The 21,668-nt window shown below is 35.5% G+C and overlaps 1 protein-coding gene across 1 annotated transcript in view; it reads right to left on the reverse strand.

Annotated features, from left to right (window-relative positions):
- Positions 1–70: 70 nt before the first annotated feature.
- The window catches only part of LOC101893382 (serine-rich adhesin for platelets), a 119,129-nt gene continuing 97,531 nt past the window's right edge, over positions 71–21,668 (reverse strand). The window contains exons 6-10 of the mRNA XM_059128663.1: positions 8,866–9,164; positions 8,479–8,796; positions 3,966–4,161; positions 3,193–3,898; positions 71–3,133 (exon numbers count right to left, since the gene is read on the reverse strand). Of these exons, the coding sequence (XP_058984646.1) occupies positions 1,954–3,133; positions 3,193–3,898; positions 3,966–4,161; positions 8,479–8,796; positions 8,866–9,164 (2,699 nt within the window). The 3' untranslated portion in view covers positions 71–1,953. The remainder of the gene's footprint in view (positions 3,134–3,192; positions 3,899–3,965; positions 4,162–8,478; positions 8,797–8,865; positions 9,165–21,668) is intronic.

A 21,668-nucleotide genomic window follows, 5' to 3' on the forward strand; every position in this document is an offset into this window, starting at 1 on the left:
TCCATCTAATACTCTACCTTAGAGCATGAGATTTTTTATTCCAACCAAATTATAAAATAAACAAAATTGATTTGTTTTTAAATATTTCTCAAAACAATATTCATGTTTCGGGTTTCTTTATTTTACTTAATTCTCTCTTTCTTTGTTCATTTGCAATTTTTTTTTTGCTCATAAATTATTAATAATATTATTATTGTTGCTAATCTTATCATAACTTTTTGAGTTTACTAGTAATCGGTTTAGGCTAATGACCATCTACACATACATACTCTCATACACTATGATTGAAGAAAAACGTTGGAACAAAATAAACAAGAAAGGCAATAAAAATATGGGAGGATTGAGAAAGCGTTATCACTCCCACAAGAAGTTAAATTTTAACGGAGTCAAACAAAAAAACGTTGTAAATTTAATTCGAACGAAACAAAAAAAACTTTATTAATCGAATCGAAGTAAATACACACACGAAAAATAAACAAATTGAATCCCTCTCAAAATGTATTTAAGAATTGCTGAACTTTCTTAAGTGTTCTCTATTTGGATACTGTATAAAATATAGCAATTGTATTGATCGCCTTATAACTAGTTTCAAGATCTCTAATGTATGTATCAGTGGTTTGGTTCAATTGCCTCATTTAAATAAGCCGTTTTTTGCATTTGTATCTTATAGTTTCAATGCGATTACATTTTTCGTAATATACTAATACATTTAATTATTTTTTTTATAATAATAATAATAATTTAACAAACAATCTAATAAAGGACGAGAATCAATTTACAAATTTGTCAAAGCCATAAATAAATATACGATTAGATGAAGTAAACACTTATGAACAATTTAAGACACGGATGTAATTAGGAGTGGGAGTGCCATCTATTTAAACCCTCTCAGTAAGATCTTGTGCAGGCTATTTGCATAGTTTTGTATATCTAAATGTCAACTCTATTCAACTGACATAACGAAAATTATAAATCGTTCAATAGACGGCTTTGGATTCCTTTCGGCTATTTTCGGTATTTTTCCTACTTTATCAATTTTACAAGACCTAAATGCGTTGCCCGATCAAAGTAATTATATGCAGTTTTTTAAGTAAAGGATAAGAATATCGAAAGTGAAGCAATGCGTTTTCTAATATATGTGTATGTCATTATTTTTTGAGTCTTCCGACGATCTTAGTATATTGGTCGAAAAAAAAAAACAAATATGACAAGAATCGAACATGTACAAAAATGCCACAATGCCTGCCCAAAGAAAAGCTTGGTGGATTATCGATCTTATCACTTTTTGATGAGTTCTTATCAGTATCTGCTTTCCGACCAAATGCCGCATGTCGGAGAGAATACAAATAAAAATGTATTTCATAATTTACACGTAACAATGTTTCTTGGGGGGTTTCTTTTCTTTTTATTATAGCTTCTTTGTTAGATTATGAGCTTTTTGATTTATCTTCTGTTGTATTCTCTATTAAATAAGTTCACAAATAAATAAAGTATAATATATTGTATGTATGTACATGTAACAGATTTCAAAGAACATTTCATTTTTTTTAAAGTAAAAGTTAACTAAACATAGGTGATTAGCATTAAAATGTGTTTTTGATGATGTTGTTTTTATTGTAAATTCTCAATCTAAACGGACGCACCAAGGGGTTGTATTACATTGGACAACGTACACTCACGATCGTGAGGCCAAACATCATTTCCCCAGATCGAACCATTTTCATACCTTCATCATTGGCTGGTAGTAGCTGTGCTTTTTTATCTTCCAAGTCCCCTCTAAATTGTCGTCACAGGAGTGTTCTAATAAACAATGGTGATGATTTGCGCAAATGTGTCCCATTTATCAATTCTCATGGTCAAGATAAGATGGAGCTCCAACTCATGCTTGCCATCTTAAAAACTATCCTCATCGTCCTCTTGGACTTCATACATGTCATGACGTACTAGGTCATGTCATAGCGTAGAACTGTTTGCGAGGCCATCTGCATCTTCGGACCAGCTGACTTCCATCGGTGTGCCCGACAGGCTATTCATTTTCTCCATTAGTAAGACATCTTCTATGGACATTCGTGAATTTTTCAATTGGTTTGATGAGTTTGTCGTATCCGAGTTACCTGAAGATGAGGCTGTGCTGACAACATCATCCGACGAAGCCGAACAACTCTCATCCTCAGAATTTGTACCCGAAACCATAGCTTCTCCGGCGGACTCTTGGATCTCTTGGCATTTCTTGATTACTTTCAAGTCCTGGACAGAAGGAAGAGAGGGAAGCGAACGCATCTCTAAGCGTTCACCTTTATTTAAGGCGGAGGTGTCACAAGTAATTAGCTTAGCACTACCCCGCCTAAACAGGACATCTTCATTTTGTTCATTATCAATTTTTAAGGTTGACGTTCTGGGTCTAATGCTGAAGGGAGAACTGGACGTCAAAGGCTCTTTGAAGTCGGCTGGATCCAAGCTTTTTCGTGAGCTACCCGACGATAATTGTCGCGACAATTTTGACGATGATGACTTCTGCTTCTGCTGCAAGGCCTCACAGCCCTTTACACTAACTGATTTTGAGCGTATTCGGGGGTGTAATCTATTATTAAATTCACTTGTTTCAACTTTGGAATGTTCTCTTATCACGGAGGTGGCGGACATGGACTGGGAGAGAGGATTCGGCCCAGTTGTATCCAATAAACTATTATTAAACGTTTGTCCCGCATTTGCGCTGACCGACAGTTGTTTTCTCATGGAGGAACTACGTTCCACTGACCTAAATGAACCCGCACGTTTGACCATTTTCGTGGCAGCAGCTTCAGGAGTTTCGTCGTCCATTTCCAGTACCCATGACACTGAGTCGGTCTTCTCGATAACCCCTTTAATAACTGGCGAACTCGGTGGAGAAATGTCGTCCATGTGTAGCGATGTATTTAAGGCAGAACCATTCGAGGATGAGCGATTGGTAATTGAGGTCGACGACATTTCATGGGACGACAGTTCGTGAAGTTTAGTCTCCACCAGATGCAGCTGTTCGGAACGTTGCTTCAATTGCCACTGCAGGGCTTCATTGTCGTAGGACAGTCGGGTGCGCTTAACGGTTTCATGATTGAAGGCTTTTTGAATTTCATCGATTTGCCTCAAGTATTCCCTGTTGAAAAAAATATAAAATAAGTGAATCGGTAACAAAAGCGTATCCATTGAACTTACTTCTCTTTTTCCGACTTGATCTCCATCTCTGAAAGCAGCATTTCATTCTTGGATTCTAATAGAGAAAGCTTTCCCTGCAAGGTTAACTTCTCGTCGGCATCCCTTAACAACTCTTCATTTTGTTTGGTCAACTTGGAGATTTCCTTCTGCTTCAATTCCAAGACACATCTTAAGCTTTCTATTTCATTTTGGAGCCGCGAAAGCTCCATGTTTCCCACGGCAGAGCATGATGAGGTGTTCCGCGGCGAACAGACTCCACTTTCATTTAGGCTTCTACGCGTTGTACGCAGGATGGCAATTTCATCATTCGAGAGATTCAGTTTATCCTTCAAATCCCGTTCGTTGCTCTCCTTTTGCGACTTGAGCCTATCCAGTTCTTTGGTTAGCGACTTGATGCGTTCCATTAGTTCTAGTTCTCTTTCGGCAGACTGTTGCAAACGCTTCGAGCATGATTCTTCTGTTTGGGTAAGTCTTTCGCGTAACTTCTCCTCGGAAATTTCTAAATCTTGCAAACGTTGCTGTAGCACACTCTCACGTTCCTCCTTACTTCTAATTTGATCCAATTTTTCGGAGAGCTTCTTTTCCATTTCACTTCGATAGCTATCGAAATTGTTGCGATGCTCCGCCTCGGTACTTTCCAGTTGTGATTGTAAAGTTGAAATTTGTTGTTTTGCTGCAATTTCGAATTCCTCAAAATTTGATCGGGCTAAAATGTAAACAATGAAAGAATATTTAAATATACTCCTTGTAATGCAGAATGATGTAGATCATACCTTTGTCCAATTCGCATCGATGTAAGGCCTGCAATTCATTTTCTCTTTGCATATAATAGGCATCCTTATCACAAAGCTGATCCTGCAACTCGGAACAGGAACTTTTAGCTTCATCTAGTAATAACAGGGTTTTCTTTAATTTGTCCTTTGTTTTGGCATTCTCAGATCTCAGCGATGGACATGCAAAAGCATCCAACTGTAAGTAGAAAGTATCGAAACAAATGATGGTAATTAATGACAATGGATAAGAGATCTCCATCAGGTAGAACAAAATTTGCTAATGACCCTACTTTAATTCCCTCTAATTAGAATATAATGGCGGCACATACCGTAGACGTAGAATCCAAACATTTGGATTTATAATGACAAGCATTAGGCGATGTCAAGGGAGTCCATGAAATTAATTCCAAGTCCATGTTTTCGTTGGGAAATACAAATTTGGCAAACATTCTTCTTTCAAATATCCCTTTTAGACAAAAATAAAAATGTTTCACTCTCTGTGACTGAAAACAAACTGACGCCTACGTCGTTTAGACCTAACTATTTATAGCTGCGTTCTATGTTTACGTCCTGCCAGCAGGTAGCGGATAACGCAACCGACACTACACCATCTGTTGCTTTTATTCCTTTTTTTTCTTATTTCAACACATGTATCCTTCTTATTCCACGCCCAATAGTCATCAGAACAATTGTTGCTTCGTAAATAAATCCTATCGTGTCTAACAATCGATCTCGTATCCTATTGTCATTTTTGGGGTTTCCATTGTGTCCATTGATGCGCCCAAAATGAAGTATTTTCTCTCTTTCTGCCATATGTTTGGTTTCTTTTCCACTTTGTTTCGGTACAGTACACAAAAAGGGCCTGCGAGTCCGCAACACAAATAAAATATCTCTAAGTAAAATATTATATTTTTCAATAGCACGCACTATTCAAAATCGTCATCTGCGGTGTGAAGAACCTGTACTCTAAAGATAAGATGGAACATATTCCATCACAATTCGGAATTTGAAACATAAACTGTACTCAATATCTTTTTAAATTTCTTACAACTTTATTCGGATATGACAAAAATTATATTGGCAAATGGAATTCTCAAACCAACTACCAAAATTATCTTGGTCTCATTTGAATAAGAGGATGATTTTGCGAAATAATTTCTAATATCAGTGGCAGCGTACTCTCTAGAAGTCATCATCAAAATATGGGAAAGGATGTGTTTCAATATTTGGTGGTATTTTCCCATTTTCACATGAGCAATGAATTGCAAAGCAACTTATTATGTGCTTTGGTAAACATAATGACAATAATGACAACGGTGTCAAAAATAACAAGGGATTTCCAGCAATTAAAATAGATTATAACCCAGATTAAGCTGATTGTAAGAGGAGAAAAATTACGTAGTTTTTATTTAACATCTGTTGCGACTTTGCACATTCGTGTGTCGTAATGTGACCAATATTGACACTGTGTGAGTGACAAATGATTTTGGCACAACCTAAAAAGACCATAGCTAAAAGGCAAGTCAATCTCTTAAAATCTTTAGCTCAAATAAACAAATGCGGAATGTTAGGTAAACGAAACTATAAATATAGCTTCGCTCAATACCTGGAAAAGTGGGCTATTTAAAAAATAAATAAAACTGCCCAGCAAACAATCAATCCCTTTATGATACGTACGACATGAGAGCCATAGTAAAAAAACCTTAGCCAATTAGCCTTATATTGGTATCTCCCTACTGACGACCTTCCATTGCCTACTAATCTCATAATACAAATGTATTAACGTTTGTTTAATAATTGCCGTTCTAATTAATTAATTAATTACTATTTAAACATATCGAGAATTGATTTATGTCGCGTCAGGTCTCTTCCACATTGTTAACTTCATTTTAATACAACAATGGCAATTATGTTATAATTTTTGGTTTCCAAATCTTGGAGATCTTGGAGTTGTTTTAATCCTGTCATGTCATTTTAGACTCGCATTACTTATATTTCATGTAGCAATGCAAAAACGTTATTATTTAAATATATCGAGAAATTGTGTGGAGTGTTCACATGATTATAATTTAACAATTATTTTCGCAGTCTTTATGAGATCTAAAATGTTAAAACTGCACCCAAGTATTCAACGTTACTGCTCGCCACTTACGATATTCAACTAACGTTGGCTCTTTGTTTTTTATGTCAACATGAATTAACAGAATGAATTCAGGCAACATATAGAATGAATTTAGCATTTCAAAACACAACCTCAGGTTTCAGGTTTCATTGGGTATTTTAAGGAATCTGTAATATCCACATTAATCATAGTCTGTAAAGAAATTATGCTATTAATATCGAAATAAATATTGTGTTAGAAACATTCTAGTTTACGTTGTAAACAATCTATGTTGATGAACGGCGTTAAAGGAAAATTAAGAAAATCGACTTCTTTACGAGAAATTTTTTGTAAAACCTGTAATGTTTTCATTCGTCCCGTGCAAAAGCATAAACCCTATTCGAAAGTCTGCTTATTTAAAAAATGTTCTATTATTCAAGAAAGAAGAACTGAAAACTCAAATAATTTGAATGTTACCAATTATAGTTTTTCTGGTGTATAACGTATTAATTTTATATATATTAAAAAAAAACCACCTCGGATATTAATCATAAATATTTACAATCTTGGGAATTTGTAATTAACTCTCTGTAAAGAAGTAGCTGCGTTTTGGAAATTTACTTTACGACACATGTAATTAACATATGGTTAAACTGAATTGAATCGCGCTACCTGCAACCAAATACACGAAAAAGTATCTACAGGTAAACGGTACATTCCGCTGAAAAATATAGTTGACATTTAACACTATTTTCAAGCAAAACAATAGATTGAAGCTGTTGATAGGACCTCCATCCCTTTCTTTCTTTCAGTGAAACAATTAATTTACAGCATTACTACGTTGTTTTTAAAACACAAACAGTAGGTTCGCGATAAACAACAACCCTCAAATGTGTACGTAAATATTTTGTTTTCCCAATCCAAAATCAAAACATTGCAAAACAAAACATGGCTGAATGGGGAAATTGCTTCTCTTATCAATGAACCCTTTCAATTTCTATTCTACTACCAACTACCTAGGTCAACAACAGTTCGTGGGTATTTCACTATTAGCCAAAATAGAAATATTGTTACCATTACCAAGATATACCAAAAATGAGTTCAGAAATGGATATAACGAATATTATTTTGTGTTTTTTACCAAAATCCTTTTAAAGCGTCTTAATTCTAAAGTTTTTTTTTATTGCCAAAATAGTGTAGAGCTCTAAACTTTCAAAAATGCACTCGAGAAAATAATGAGGTACAAACTGTATAATGTATATTGAATCGCATGTGTGCCTTGAATTCACATTGATTGGAACTTACATCCAAGCCAAACATATCGTGCTACCGACAACTGTTAAAATTATTCCAGTGACAGTTCGTTATATTCTTTACAAGCGTACAAAAGCATTTTGATGAAATTTTTCCAGAAAAAAGTTATTCGTGATGGAATACAAGCGTGATAGTGTGATTTCTTTATATTTGCAGTAAAACCTAAAGTGGCTGTCGTTAGAGCACTCCAGCATTTAAATGTGAATAATTTTTTATTTTTTTGTCTCGTACCATCGCTCGTTGCAGTGATACTGGTAGCGTAGCCCGACATCAAAGAAGTGGACAGAAGAAAACAGCAACATCAGCAGAAATGGTTCCAAAAGAAAACGCAGTGGCCGAAAAATGGATCGTGAGCTGAACAAATCGCAATATTCCATTCGACAAATATTTAAAAATGAGCTCGGGGTAAAGCCATTGAAATTTCAAAAAAGTGCAACAGAAAGAAAATAGACTCTAAAGAGCTAAAGAGTTGCTTCGCTTGGCCGAAAGTGGTGAACTGCCGAATTTGGTTTTCTCCGATGAGAAAACATTCGTTGTCCAGCAGTTTTTAAACCGAAACCGGTGGGCCACCAGAACTTAAGCGTCGGCCAATTGCCGCCATAACAGCCGATGGTTGCTCTCCGCTCGTATTGACATTGTTGCAGTTTTTTTTTTTATTTCATCCTGTATAATTTAGCATTTTTATTAGTGGACTTGAAAAATTTTCAATATAAGATTTTTATTTTCTCGAGTGAGCTGCTGAAAGTTTAGAGCTCCGAATTGGGTTGGAAAATAAGATTATTGAGTACGAAACTGATTTATCTTCTCTGGAATTAAAATATATTTTCCACCATTTGACTTTCAAACATGAAATCTCCAAAATAGATTCCGGCATTAATATAAAAAACATTTTTAGACGTCATCATGACTAATCAGTCGATCGATAGACCAACTATGGTCATCGTCGAACGTGTAATCGAAGCAGAGATTTATCTGGTCACGGAAGTTGAAATTAGTTGTCACAACAACTACCACTGCCTGCCATCTTTGACAACTACAACAAAAACTGTCCATCTGTCAACCAGTGCATGGACTGATATGAATGTTAGTGACACTTACATCATAAACCAGGTATTGCAGCAGCACTCCTAAAGCTTCTGTGCTCTTGGTCTGGTGAGCCGATTGTTGTTGCAACTGTTGCAGTTGCAACTGTTGCTGCTCAAATGCCTCATAGTTCAATGCACCGTTACACGAGTGCCGGTTAAGTAGTTTCAATTGCTGCAACTCATCGGCAGCGGCAGGTTCTGCTGAAGGTATTACAACTACGTCATCGGACAATTGCTGGTGCTGTTTGTGCAACAATGATTTTCGGCTAGCATTGGACGTGGACGTCGATGGCGATGACGATGACGTGTTATGTAATTTATTTTGCTGCTTCTGAAAGAACGAAACAAGTTGAATTACGAAATGGGTGGCAGGTGTAGAGAGCGCAGCATGGCTACAAACCTTTTCGCTGAGGTGACTGGCAACAGCTGGCGACGGGGCGGGTGTACTTTTCTTATTGTTAAGGCTCGAAAGAACCGGGGAGGATGTCCTGGAAGTTGTCCTAATGTTTTGTCCAGACTTGTCTGTGATCGCCGCCGCTGGTGTAGTTGCAGTAGCAGCCGTCGCTGTTGCACTGATGTGGTTGTTATTGTTGTGAAGAGAAAGACCATTTTCCTGAAGGTCTGTTGGCGTCTCCGGTTTGCTAGAGTTGCTCTTCGAAGACGGTGGCGTAATTGTTTGATTTATAATGCGATTGTGATCTGCAAAACAAAGAAAAAAGAAACGTAGAAAGTTATTAACAAAAGCTGTTGGCAGCAGAAAACGTGATTCACTGATCGTGACATATTTATCGTTTATATTTGGATCCACACACTACAATTATGGCATCTATCTAACGTTCAAACATCCCACAGCAGCTAAGGGCATGCATGTGAAGTTTATTTTTGAACGCTGCCTCATTTCGTGACAAATTAACGAAGTAAACAAAAAAAAAAAAAAACAAAGCGAACATCAATCACCTAATGTGGTTAATTTTAGGAATTACTTATGTTTCCATTAATAAGTTGTGTCTCTATAAGTGTTTCGCATAATTTGCAAATCGGCTAAAGTGGGGAAATCCTATTGCCCCTTATGATGGTAGTATAAGAGAAGTGGCTCATTTGGAAACTATTATATCTTATCGCAAATGTGACTGAGCTCAACGTAAAATGACAAACCAATCATCTAAAACATAAATACTATGGATGTATGCAGATACGACGGGGCCATTAACTAACATTTTCCATAAACGAAAACTAAGAATCACACTGATAACAGTAGGAGTGAAAATATTGTCAAATCGCTTGCTTTAAGACCTAATATTTAATACATAAACGCCCCAAATCGGAAGCGATTTTGCAAATAAAACAAAATATAACATGACTGGAAGAAGTTTTTTTGTAGATATCTCGTGAATTAATCTATTTTTACAGGAGTTTTTATACCCTACACCACATAGTGGTAAGAGTATGATATATTTGTGCATTTGTTTGTAACATGGAGAAGAAAGCGAGATAACCCCAAAGTTACTTTTGAGAATCTTCATAGAATCACTTTCTGAGTTATGTATGGCAGTCCGTCTGTCTGTCCATGCATGGTTATTAACAAAATGCAGATTTATTACCCGATGACGATGAAATTTTCCAAACAATATTAGTTTTGTCCAAGAACGAACCCTATTGAAAGTGGTGAGAATCGGTTCATATTTAGATGTAGCTCCCATATACATATTCAACCGATTTTGGGTTAATTACGCACCAAATGACCAGTATCCGTCCAAATGACCTGCATTTTGGCACATCCGACCGAATTCAATCTAGAATCAAGTGCATCAAATTTGGTCAAAATCGGTTCAGATATAGCTATAGCTTACATATATATGTTTCATCCGATTTGGGGTTTAAAATCCCTCACATATGTAATATGCACACCACAACAATGATACCTTTGTCAAATTTTATCGAGATCCGATCAGATTTGGATGTATCTCCAATATATATCTTTATCCGAAATCAGACTAATATCAGACCAAATAAAGTGAATTTTGGCAATTTCGACTGACTTCATCTTAGAAACAAGTACTTCAAATTTGGTGAAAATCAGTTCAGATATTGCTATAGCTCCTATATATATGTTTTATCCGATTTGGTGTTGAAGTTCCTCACATGCGTACTATAGAGATATATAAATATATAGCCTATAAAACTTTTAATTTTATTGAAATTGTGTAGCACTGTAGTGCAGTAGAACATTTTATCCTTTGATAATGAGAAATTGAAATCAAGTCGGATCAAGTACGAGATAAGTTCGAATCAAACACCCTTGTCTATAAATTTGAAATAAGTTTCACTAAAATCGCAACATATGAAATAATGACACATTAAATACTCAAATAGATTACCTTTTAAATGATTTAATCGTTTCTTTAATTTTCTGCAAATAGTTTGCGTCTGCCTTTATAGCTTATCCTGAGGATTTGAGGCAGAATATATCTTCCTTTGGAAGAATTCATGCATTTTCCAACATTTATTGGATGTGGATTTTATATCTTCGGCACTGCTTGTTTAGAATAGAACACTATTAACAGAAATGTAAATCTCCTCACTTTCATGTTCTTTATCTGCTAGGCATTTAGAAAATAGGGTAAGTGTACCGGTAGTCGGCACATTTAGAATTGTCAATGTTTCAATCTTTCTACATTCTGAGTGAAATCTTTCAATTGCAAAAAAATAAAGTTGTTCAGATTCCAAATTTTGTTTAGTTTTCGAAATAATAAACAACGATTGAATTTGCTTTTATTAAATTGGCAAAATTTGCAATTTTACTAAAATAGTAGTTTTTTGCCAGTAGTCGGCACCATTTTCCAATGTTCGGCATGTCTATTTGCCAGTAGTCGGCATATAGTATTTCAGTAAAAAAAGTATAATTTTGTATTTTTTTATTTCTAATAGTATAAAACAATGCTATATTACTAATTCACTTCAATTAATTAATTTCGTTTTTAAATAGTGTTTTATTTAATTATCATTCTAAACCAAATATAGGTAGAAAATCAAGAATAGTATGGTTACCTTCAGTAACGTATGGATTTTCAATTAAAATAATAATGAGACTAAATAAAAAAGAAGAAAGTACCTTTCTTATATTTGGAATTTGTGAATTGATCTCTTTCCTCTCTTCAAAAATGCCACGTCTATCTAAAACGTCAAATCCAACTTAATTTAAAAAAGTTGGTCAAAAAGCACAAATAAAAACAACTACCGACACAAAAATATTTTTTTTTTATTTGTGTAGTTTTTGGATAATTTTTTAATAGTTTTCTCAAGTTTTGGTGAAATGGGTCAAAAATTATATTTTTCTAGTAATCGACACCCCCTGCCGACAACTGGCAAATCTCTTTTTTTCTGTTCCTAATGTCGGCATTAAATAATAAAACAGAAAAATGCTTGATTTGTAAATTTTTTAAGTTATAAAATGATCTTTAGACTGTTTTTACTTCAATAAAATATTTCTGATTCCAAAAGTATTAAATTTAATTTGCTTAAATCGATTATTAAGTTGGCACCGCCACTAATTTTTTCTTAACAAACAAGTACTATCGCATGCGTTGGAAGACACTCACTGACAAAAACCGTTATTCTCTCGTAATAAATGATCGGAGCTCATTGTTTTTTTACAGAAAGAGAGCAGAGAAAACTGTTGACGTTTTTTTGCAATTATTTCATTATTTGGTCAATTCTATTCTTACTTATTTAAGTTTAAATTTCAAAACTGCCGACTACTGGGACATGCCGACCTTAGGCGCACTTACCCTATATGTACAATTTTTTCATAGAAAGATTTTTCAAGAAAGATTATCATATATTTTTATTTATATTTAAATTTAGATAGAAAAAAGAAGAACATGCTTGGCTCCAATACACAAATCATTAGGAGAACTAGAAACATTAGTAACCACCACTAATTAATCACTAATTGATATATTAACTTAATGTCATAATCACTATGGAAAGCCCCCAAAACAAATCGCAAAGACCGTCTCTTCTTTCAACAGGGAAAGTTAATAAACGACTTCGAACGAAAACGGCAGATATAATTCGAAACCATCAAATCTGCTTAAAGTGGCAGTCATCATTTTGTTAAGCAATTATGTCAAGCCATTTGTACAATTTTGCGAGAGTGAATTAAAATTAGTCCGCACAAAGCCGGCCAACTGGCTTGGTGTCCAGTTGGAGCAGCAACATTGTGGCAGACTTTAGTTGCAGCAAGAAAGTTCGATCTGTGGTGACATTCACGACATGTGATGTGACATTTGTCTTGAATGTGACGGCCGTCTTCGATGGCATCCCAAAAACGCCTCGACTTAAGCCTGCCAGCTCCAAACTCGGGAGGGTGATGCGTTGAGCAACACCAAAGTGGCAAATAACTTTCGATAATACCAATTTGCAATTAGCCCATACGAGTGGCAATGAGTGTAAACATTTTTATGATTACTTTTGTGGTATTATCACATACAGGCAGGCAGACAGACAGACAGGTTTGCATGAAAATGTCAAATGTATGAAAATGTGTAATGAAACCCAAAGCAAGTTTGTCGACTATGTATTGCCATGGGGCATATAAAAAGTAATATGTAATACCAGTATGGAGTTTGTTACGCAAAATGGCCAATATGGGATGAACATCAGTCAATTGAGACTATAATGTTGACAAGTTCACTAACTTCTTCCACATTCCATTGAAATTGGTATTTTCAGTTGAGTTTCCTTAAAAAGTCGACATCGAACGGAATGGTGCAGGTGATATCAGTTGTCGGCACACGACAACACTGCAATGACCTTGAAAAATATTTACCATGACAAATCGGCAGTAATTAATAACAAATCCCGAATTTATTGTCTACTCATACGATATTAATGGCCATTTAATATTGGCCATAATATTTATTGGCAACTAAATCCCATCGAATGTCCTTGCTTCATTCACACACAACAAGGTTGAACCTGTCAAGTGTCCTGTCACACCAGACGCTATTCAATGTCACTCATCATCACCAATTGTACAGGTATATTTGTCAGAATGGCAGACACTCCTTGACGTGTTTTCCGACAGTTACACAGACACATCTATCCACACACACACACACTCTTATGTTACATATGTATTTATGATTGATGGCCCATACAAGACACAACAGGTTAACACCAAGTCTGCCATTCATAAAAGTCATTGAGATAGAGACAAACGAGCTAATCGACTGGCATGCAGACAAATAAGGCGCAGGTTTAAATGTTTTTCATAATCGTTTACAATTGTTGTTGGACACCACCACCACCCAACGGGTTGTTGCTGAACGACGTATGACCATTGTCGTTTCATTAACAAAATTTGAAAAATGAGAAAAATGCTTGGAAATTCTTCAAGACGCCTAAAATGGACAAAATTGTTTTATGATGTGTGCACAACTGCATGTGTTGACACAAAAATCCTTCAGAAACATACATCCGACACTTTGCTAAAATTTTTAGATTAATATTAAAATCTTATATTTAAAATATATATTATTTGCCATGTGTTGTCGGACCTTTTAAATAGTGAAGTACCCAAATTCAATCCAAGCGAACTACATTGCTTGTTCCTCTCACCCTGATTTTTCAAAAAAAAAAAGTGTTCTTTTTATCACAACGTAGTAGTATTCATCACATTTGAAAGATATTATACAGCTCTGTTCCCTGACATGTCTATACATGTTGGTGGCAAGTGCCTTTGAAAGATCAAAAAAAAAAATATCCAACAATCCGCTAATAATATGACTTGTCATCAAATATTACAATTTTGTTCATTGCAATTTTCCAATAGCAAAACATTCGAGCCATGCAGTCTGCCAAATGTGGCGAAAAAGCTGGCCAGTTATTGCCAACCGAGGTGTGGCCAAAAGCGATGTTTAACTGCAAGCCAAACACGTTTCCACACACACACGCACGCTTAAAAAAACAGCTAAACGGTTAGCAGACAAAATTATGTGGAAAAAGTTCAAGTTCAATATGCCAGGCAAACATTTGCATGGAGGTGGTAGTGGACATTGTCGGAGATGGTGATGGTGACGGTATGGAATACCTGCTGCAAATTACCTCAATACAAAATAAAATCTTTCTCGCTGACCTTAGCCGAGTTGTTGTCGGTTTGTTTTGCTCGAAAGGCGTTAATTATGTGGGCCTGAATTCTGTTTTCCACCACATGATGTCATTGCGAAACTATATTGAGATTAATTGAAAGAATCTCAGCTCGAATAGAATGCCAAGAATGCAATCCACTTTCCATGGAAAATTGTGGCAAGCGCACTTGAACGTGATTAGTCGTTTCCATGTGTCTGCTCCAATGCAATCAGCGAGCAGACATGGAGAGACTGTTTTCCATTAGCAGAACATTTTCAATTAAACAATTAAAGGCAAATCTGAAAAAAAAACAAAAACATAGACCGTACACGGTTAATGACTGCATCAAATCGTTTTCAGTACAACAATCACTGTACGTCATTAAGCTAATATCTAGCCCATTTTTTCTGCTCTATAATCTGCATGGAGGCCACAGCAGACGGATAGCATTCGTGGTGGTGAAGTGTTTTTTCCCCTCGATTGACTGAGGAATTCCAGTCTACGGGAGTGAATATTCCCTCGGCGCAGTCGGTGTCAAACATTAAAATGTCATTCAAAACACTTAGCCACACAGACATACGAACGAGCAGTTCAGGTGCCGCTCACAGGTCTCAATGAGTTCAACTGCAACTTGTTGTTCATGAATCACACGCAGCACAGGATATTCCCTCAACGCGGAGTGGATTTGCAGCAATCAAGCGAAAGTCATGTCGTCTGCGTCTGACCGACATGTGTCGACAGTATGGTCTGCATTAAGGATTTCAGTTTTCATTACAAGATTTGCAATTTGTTCGTCACATGTTTGTTTTTAAGGTGTAAAGCAGCAAGGCTACACATTTTCATTACTTTAATTTAAAACAGATGATTTGAGTGTCATAGGTGCGGGGATAAGGTTTCAAAATGATGTCTGCACACAATGTAAATAAATATTTCAAGGTCACATAACTTTAATATTTTTTTCCTTTCCTGAACATATCCCTTTCACATGGAAGCAATAGTTCGTGAAATTGGGTTCTTAACATTGGCTAATATATAAATAATGTTATCACACAGCAATGTTGTTTCTTATATTCCACAAAGGTTTTATTGTTTGGAAGACTATCACTGGATATCACTTTCCATGTAATGCGGCCCTCATTTGTCAAAAATCTCTAAAATCGAATCACTTTAATTAAACTCATGATTTTAAAAATTGAAATCATATTGAAGAGGTTATATTTTCAAAATTGAAAATAAATGTGTTTTACATTTTGCCATTGTCTAGATGAGACCTTTAGGCTTTGCCAAAAAAATTAATTTAAAAGTTATCAAAAATAAGATAAAAATATAAATTAGATACCTATATACCTAGACATCACTTTCTTATGATAACGTTATCAGTTTATTGTACAAAACTGTTTATATTTGGTTTGTTGAACTACTAAAATAAGTCTCGACAATTTTCTACAAATATTTACGCACTTAGTTTTTGATCATTTGAAACTGAATATTTCGATATCCTTAAACCAACTACCTGAAAGTTTCAAAACAAAAAAGTGAATTTAAAATACTATATTTGTAGCTGCTGAGAATTCTGTCGCCTTTAAATATCTTATAAAATAAATTCTATGTTTTTATAATCTCCACCACCGTATGGAGGGTATAATAAGTTTGTCATTCCTTTTGTAAGACCTCGAAATATAAATTTTAGACCCCACAAAGTATATATATTCTTCATCAGCAGAAAATTCTGTGTCGATTTAGCGATGTCCGTCCGTCTGTGGAAATCACTCTAGCTCCCGAACGAAATTAAATATTCTACTCAGATGTGTGTGTTAGGTCTGCAGGACTTTTGGTATTGAAAATTGGCAATATGGATCCACATTTTGGCATAGTCCCCATATAACTCTACCGACAGCTTTAAGAAATTTTGGGGTTTTTAAGCACAACTGTAACCCGAATTTGCTGTAAATAGGCAGCATATATTCCTTAAGTATTGTAAGAAACATTCTTGCATAGACCCTGTCAATATAGGTCTAAAGTGTACCTCCAGATTTTCGGTATTTTCCTGATTTGTGCCAAACTTTTCTCCAGAAATGTTTCAAATTTGGAATTTGCGGGTACAATATCCTATGACAAAAAATTGCTTATACAGATCCGCGTTTTGGTATATGCCCCATATAACGGGGAGAAACCGTATTTCAGTATTTCGATGATTTAACGACATTATCTACAAGAATTGTTTTATATTTCGTATTGTAATTTCGTAATGTGATCTTCAGTCTGTGACCAAAAATTGTCATCAGATCCACGTCATCGTATAGGTCACATATAACGATAGCTCCCTATGATTTTAGCAGAATTTTCAACGGAAATTTTGCAAATCCCTTCCAAATGTTGGACGCTATTCAAAGTTGAAGGTGCCAACCACAATTGTTTGAAATTGAAGAAAAACTTTGTTCAAATCCTTTAGAAGACTCTTAAATCATTGTTTATTTATGAACGGCAATTTGTTGACAAGAAAGTAATTCTTATCTATAGAATGTTTGTACAAATATCTAAAATTATATATGTATGAATATTTTTGCTGTATATAACGGCGTGAGGGACGTTGAAATATATAGAACATATTAGAGAAGGCAAACAGTGATGTCAGCTTTATAAAAATGTATGTATGCTAAAAACACCTAGATCTATTCAGGAATTGTATTTAAATAAAACGAAAAATATCCCATACGAACAGTTATTTTTATTTTTTTTTTTGTACTAAATGACCCGAAATAGTACATAAAAGTATCATGAACGGTACAAAATATCATACATTACAAGCAGAGGCATATTTAGAATTCGAACACTTTTATAAACTAACATGTCTTATAAATGTTTCAGAAGTTTAAAGGGCTTGGCTCAATTTTCCAGTTGTTCAGTTTTGTTTAATACGAGGTTTGTTCAATAAGTCGTTGGTGTCATGCTACAAATTTAAGAAGCATTATAAAGCTTGCATCTCGACTGATTTAAAATTGTTGATTTAAAATTGTGTTATTTTACTGTTCCTGCAAGAATCTACAAATTTGCAAATTTTTCGATATCATGGAAAAATACACCATATCTGTGATCTACATAAAAACTACACTAAATTATGACACCATCGAAGTATGGTAAATTTCATTTTCGCCGGCTACGATTTGGTCAAGCTAAGTATCCATATTTGCATTGATCGCAATTTTATGACAATTTTAGCTTTACTATGTTTACTATCAAATTCCATCAGTCAGTTGTGTATATTATTGGTCAATAAAATCGAATTATAAACCGACATTCTATTTTGAATTTACAGTTAATTTTTGACATTTGCAGATTCATTCATTCATTTAATTTTTGTGGTAAAAACATCTATTTGGTAGGAATGTTATAAATATCTTTATGCACATTATGTGAAGAAGCTTATTTCAGATTCTTTTGGAGTCTTATTGCACACTAACCTATTGTGGTAAGGTATATATAATGAAAATAGTTCCTTCCTTTTGCTAAAGAGTTAATAATTCTGCATATTGCAAAACCGCTATATTTTTTATGCGTTAGGTCTCTTAAAATTCTTTTCAATTCATATAAGAGGGAGTGTATAAAATTCGCTTTATCAGCACCATCTCTTGTGAAAATGTTGACTATAAAACGTCGTTTGTATTATAGGTTCATAAGTAATCGTAGCTACGCCTCTTCTTTCATTCTATTAACAAAAATTCAATTGCATAAGATGCTTTGTAATTATAAAAATAATGAACTAAGTAAATAATAACCAACTTCGTTTAGGTACATGTGTGCGATGAATAGTTTTTTGAGATTCCAACTCATACTGCTTCGTGCTCAGAAAAAAAGATCTATGTTTCAGATGTTCAAATTTAATTGTAATTCGAAAACCCAACATTATAATGAAGTTTAAATGGGATAAACTTCATTATATACCATTTAGACTTAGAATTTTGTTAAATAGAATTTCGATGCAATAAGAATTTAGCCTGTTGGAAATCGAATCATCATGAAAAATGGAGAAGCTCGTATATCAAATGCAAAACTGGAATGAAAAATTTTGGATTACAAATAAATTTCTTGAACTACAATAGAACGGTTTCAAATTATAAATGAAAGTTTCAAATAACAACTAAAATGTTTCGAATATTCATTTGTTTTTAGTGGTGAAAATTCTCGTTGACAGAAACAGAAAAAAAACACGAACAGTTGAAGCGAAAGTTAAAAATACCCAATTTTTGCCAACAAAAAGTCGAACATAAAGAAAAAAGCAAGAAAACGAGCAAACTTATTTTCTCACAAGTCAAGGCCGAAAATACGGCGGATACTATGTGGGCGTGAGAAAAATCTTTAGGTTCGGTGTTGGTATTATATTTGTTGTGGATGTATTTTTGCGTGTTTTTTTTTAACATAATGGCGAAAAGTGTAGATCAAAACAACGTCCAAGAGAAACATTAATCATTTTTAAATCACTTTGGTCGCCACAATTGTTCGTCTACAAAAATACAACGCAGAAAACTTCGAATTTTCCAAGAAAACCCCAAAACTTACCATCCTCTTCAACAAAATCCCAGAAATTGTCTAACCAATCTTCAGTTTGCCCTTGAGCCGGGCTTGAGTGATCTAGTCCGCTTTGTGAAAAGCTTTCAATTCCGGCCGGTAGCTGTGGAGCTTCCTGGATTCTCGCTAACATTTCCTCATCGCTATTTACACAGGCGGGTGTTGTTATCAATAGAGGAGACTTTACACAAAATTCCCTCTCGCTGGATGGAAGGAAGACGTCATCGTAGAATTCGTCATCTGTGCCAATAACCACAACAACATCATCGTCACACAAGTAATCGTAAAGATATTCATTCATAGCATCGTGATCGCCATAACTGCTATGGTCGTTTTCGTTGTTGTTGTCCATGGATGGCATGTCTTCGCTCATTTCTCTGTAAGAATTTGGTGGACATTTCAAGGACTTGTTCGATAGAAGTCGAAAATGGTGCTTCCATGACATGCTGCGGCTACTATAGGAGCCAGGTGTGAGCAACACTTCAACCTGCTCCGATTCGCCATAGCTAATGCGACAGCCAATGTCATAGTAGTCGCTGCTGAAGCAACACGAATGGCTTTGCGCTTTGGCAGTCGTGGTCGAGGGTATCTTCGAGCAGAACCTCAAATATCGCTGAGATGTTTGGGACACGGAACCTTGACTATGGAAATGCACATTCTGACAGGTGCGTTTGCGTCTTCGTTGACGACGATGTTTTCGTTGCATGTTCTCGAATCGTTCAAAACAGTTTTCAATAATTCACACATATTATTTACACAAGCAATCAATTTGGCTATTACGTTTTGTTAACTAATTATTTGTTTTGATAATTTTTTGCTATTCTTTTCCCACGACATTTAAAATATCAGATGCTGTCTGCACATTTCTTTTTAATTTTGCTTTAAGCTTTGACAAAATATTTTTTTTAAGATTTTTTTCTTTTGTGACTAGCAATTTCTTTGGGCTTCGTCAAATTTCAGGGTCGTTCGGTTTTTTTTTTTTTCTTTTTTTCTTTGGGCAATAATTTTGATTTGTTGACAAAGTTTGACAAGTATATATTTGGTTATGAAAATATTGAAAACCTTTCAATTTCGATATTTTTTAAAAGACTGACAGCTCTTGAGAATCGATCTAGCCACTAAACCGTCAGGCAATCTTTCCATCTATCCATAAATCATTGAATGGATATTTGCGGAATGATGAAAGATGCGTCACATTCGTTATAATTCAAATGAAAATAATCACAAAAGCGACAACGAGACCGAGACCGAAAATAAATCGATGATTTGTCATCGTCAACTCGGTGGGCAAATATCTGCGCGTATTTTTTGTTTCGGTATCCGCGAGCGACAATATCTTGCGTGCCACTGATTAGCTCAGGCGATACTCGGTGCGATTCAGCTGGTGACTTCTTTCTCACCACGCCGTGGGGATACGTACAACAAGTGGCGAGTGGACATGGCCGAGACCGTCTGACGGACTGGGCAGCAACATAGCTGCTGGGCAGAAAGCCGCTATGTGACCAATGGAAATCGCTCACTGATCAAACAGATCGCTCATAACCCAACGTCGTTGCCAGCCCATGGTGTGTTGGTGGCTAGCGTTGTGATCGGTCTTCGTTTGTTTTGCGTTTTCCTTTTGGTGATCGTGTGCCAAAAACAGATAAACAAATCATACAAACATTGAACACAACATGTATTTGCTACATTGCCAACCATCCATGGGATTTCTACTAACAACAAAAACGATAACAAACAACAAACAAAACGCGTAAGCATCGCAGATATCCGAACGCATTGCGCGTTTCGCTCATCGGCGTGCGTACTTGTGCTGTTTTCAACATTGCTTCAATTGCGATCCATCCATCCAACCATACGTCCCCTCTCCGGAGCATCACAACATACCATCCATATCCGTTCACAACATCTAATGTCAAGTGGTTGTGGCGGCGAAAAATAATTCAACACAAAACAAACAAAACACACCCTGTGTACAATGCTTTCATAGTTCTGTGCAAATATGTAGCTTATGATCCGGGTAATCGGTTGGGTTTAGCTCTATTTATCAACACTTCTAATTTAATCATCAATGTCACGTTTCTATCGTTTACAGGTGCTCGGCATGCACACTAGAGAAAAGATAAATGGCTAGCTTCCCATCCTGCATAGGGACTCGCTATAAACAGTAAAAAATGTTCAGCAAGATCTGTCCATCTCTAGAAGTATGTCTCAGTATCGTGAAAGCAAAAGACCGAATAAATGCTTTATAAGAAATTTGGTTGATCAAAATGCATGACGGTCTTCATCACGACGTTTTTATCGACCGATAAAACCATCATTAGTTAACTACGTCTTTCCAAAGTGGTTTGACATAGCTTCCAGCCTCATGGAGAGGTGCTGAAAGTGGGAGCGTACTATCGCACAGCTTCATGTTTAGGCATGATAGGACCAGTATTTGCTCACACTGTTATAGAGTTGACATAATGATTTGTGGTATTAGTGAGTTACGTTTCTATCAAAGATATT

This window comes from Musca domestica, unplaced genomic scaffold (assembly GCF_030504385.1).
Source record: "Musca domestica strain aabys unplaced genomic scaffold, Musca_domestica.polishedcontigs.V.1.1 57, whole genome shotgun sequence".
Classification (NCBI taxonomy): Eukaryota; Metazoa; Arthropoda; class Insecta; order Diptera; family Muscidae; genus Musca; species Musca domestica.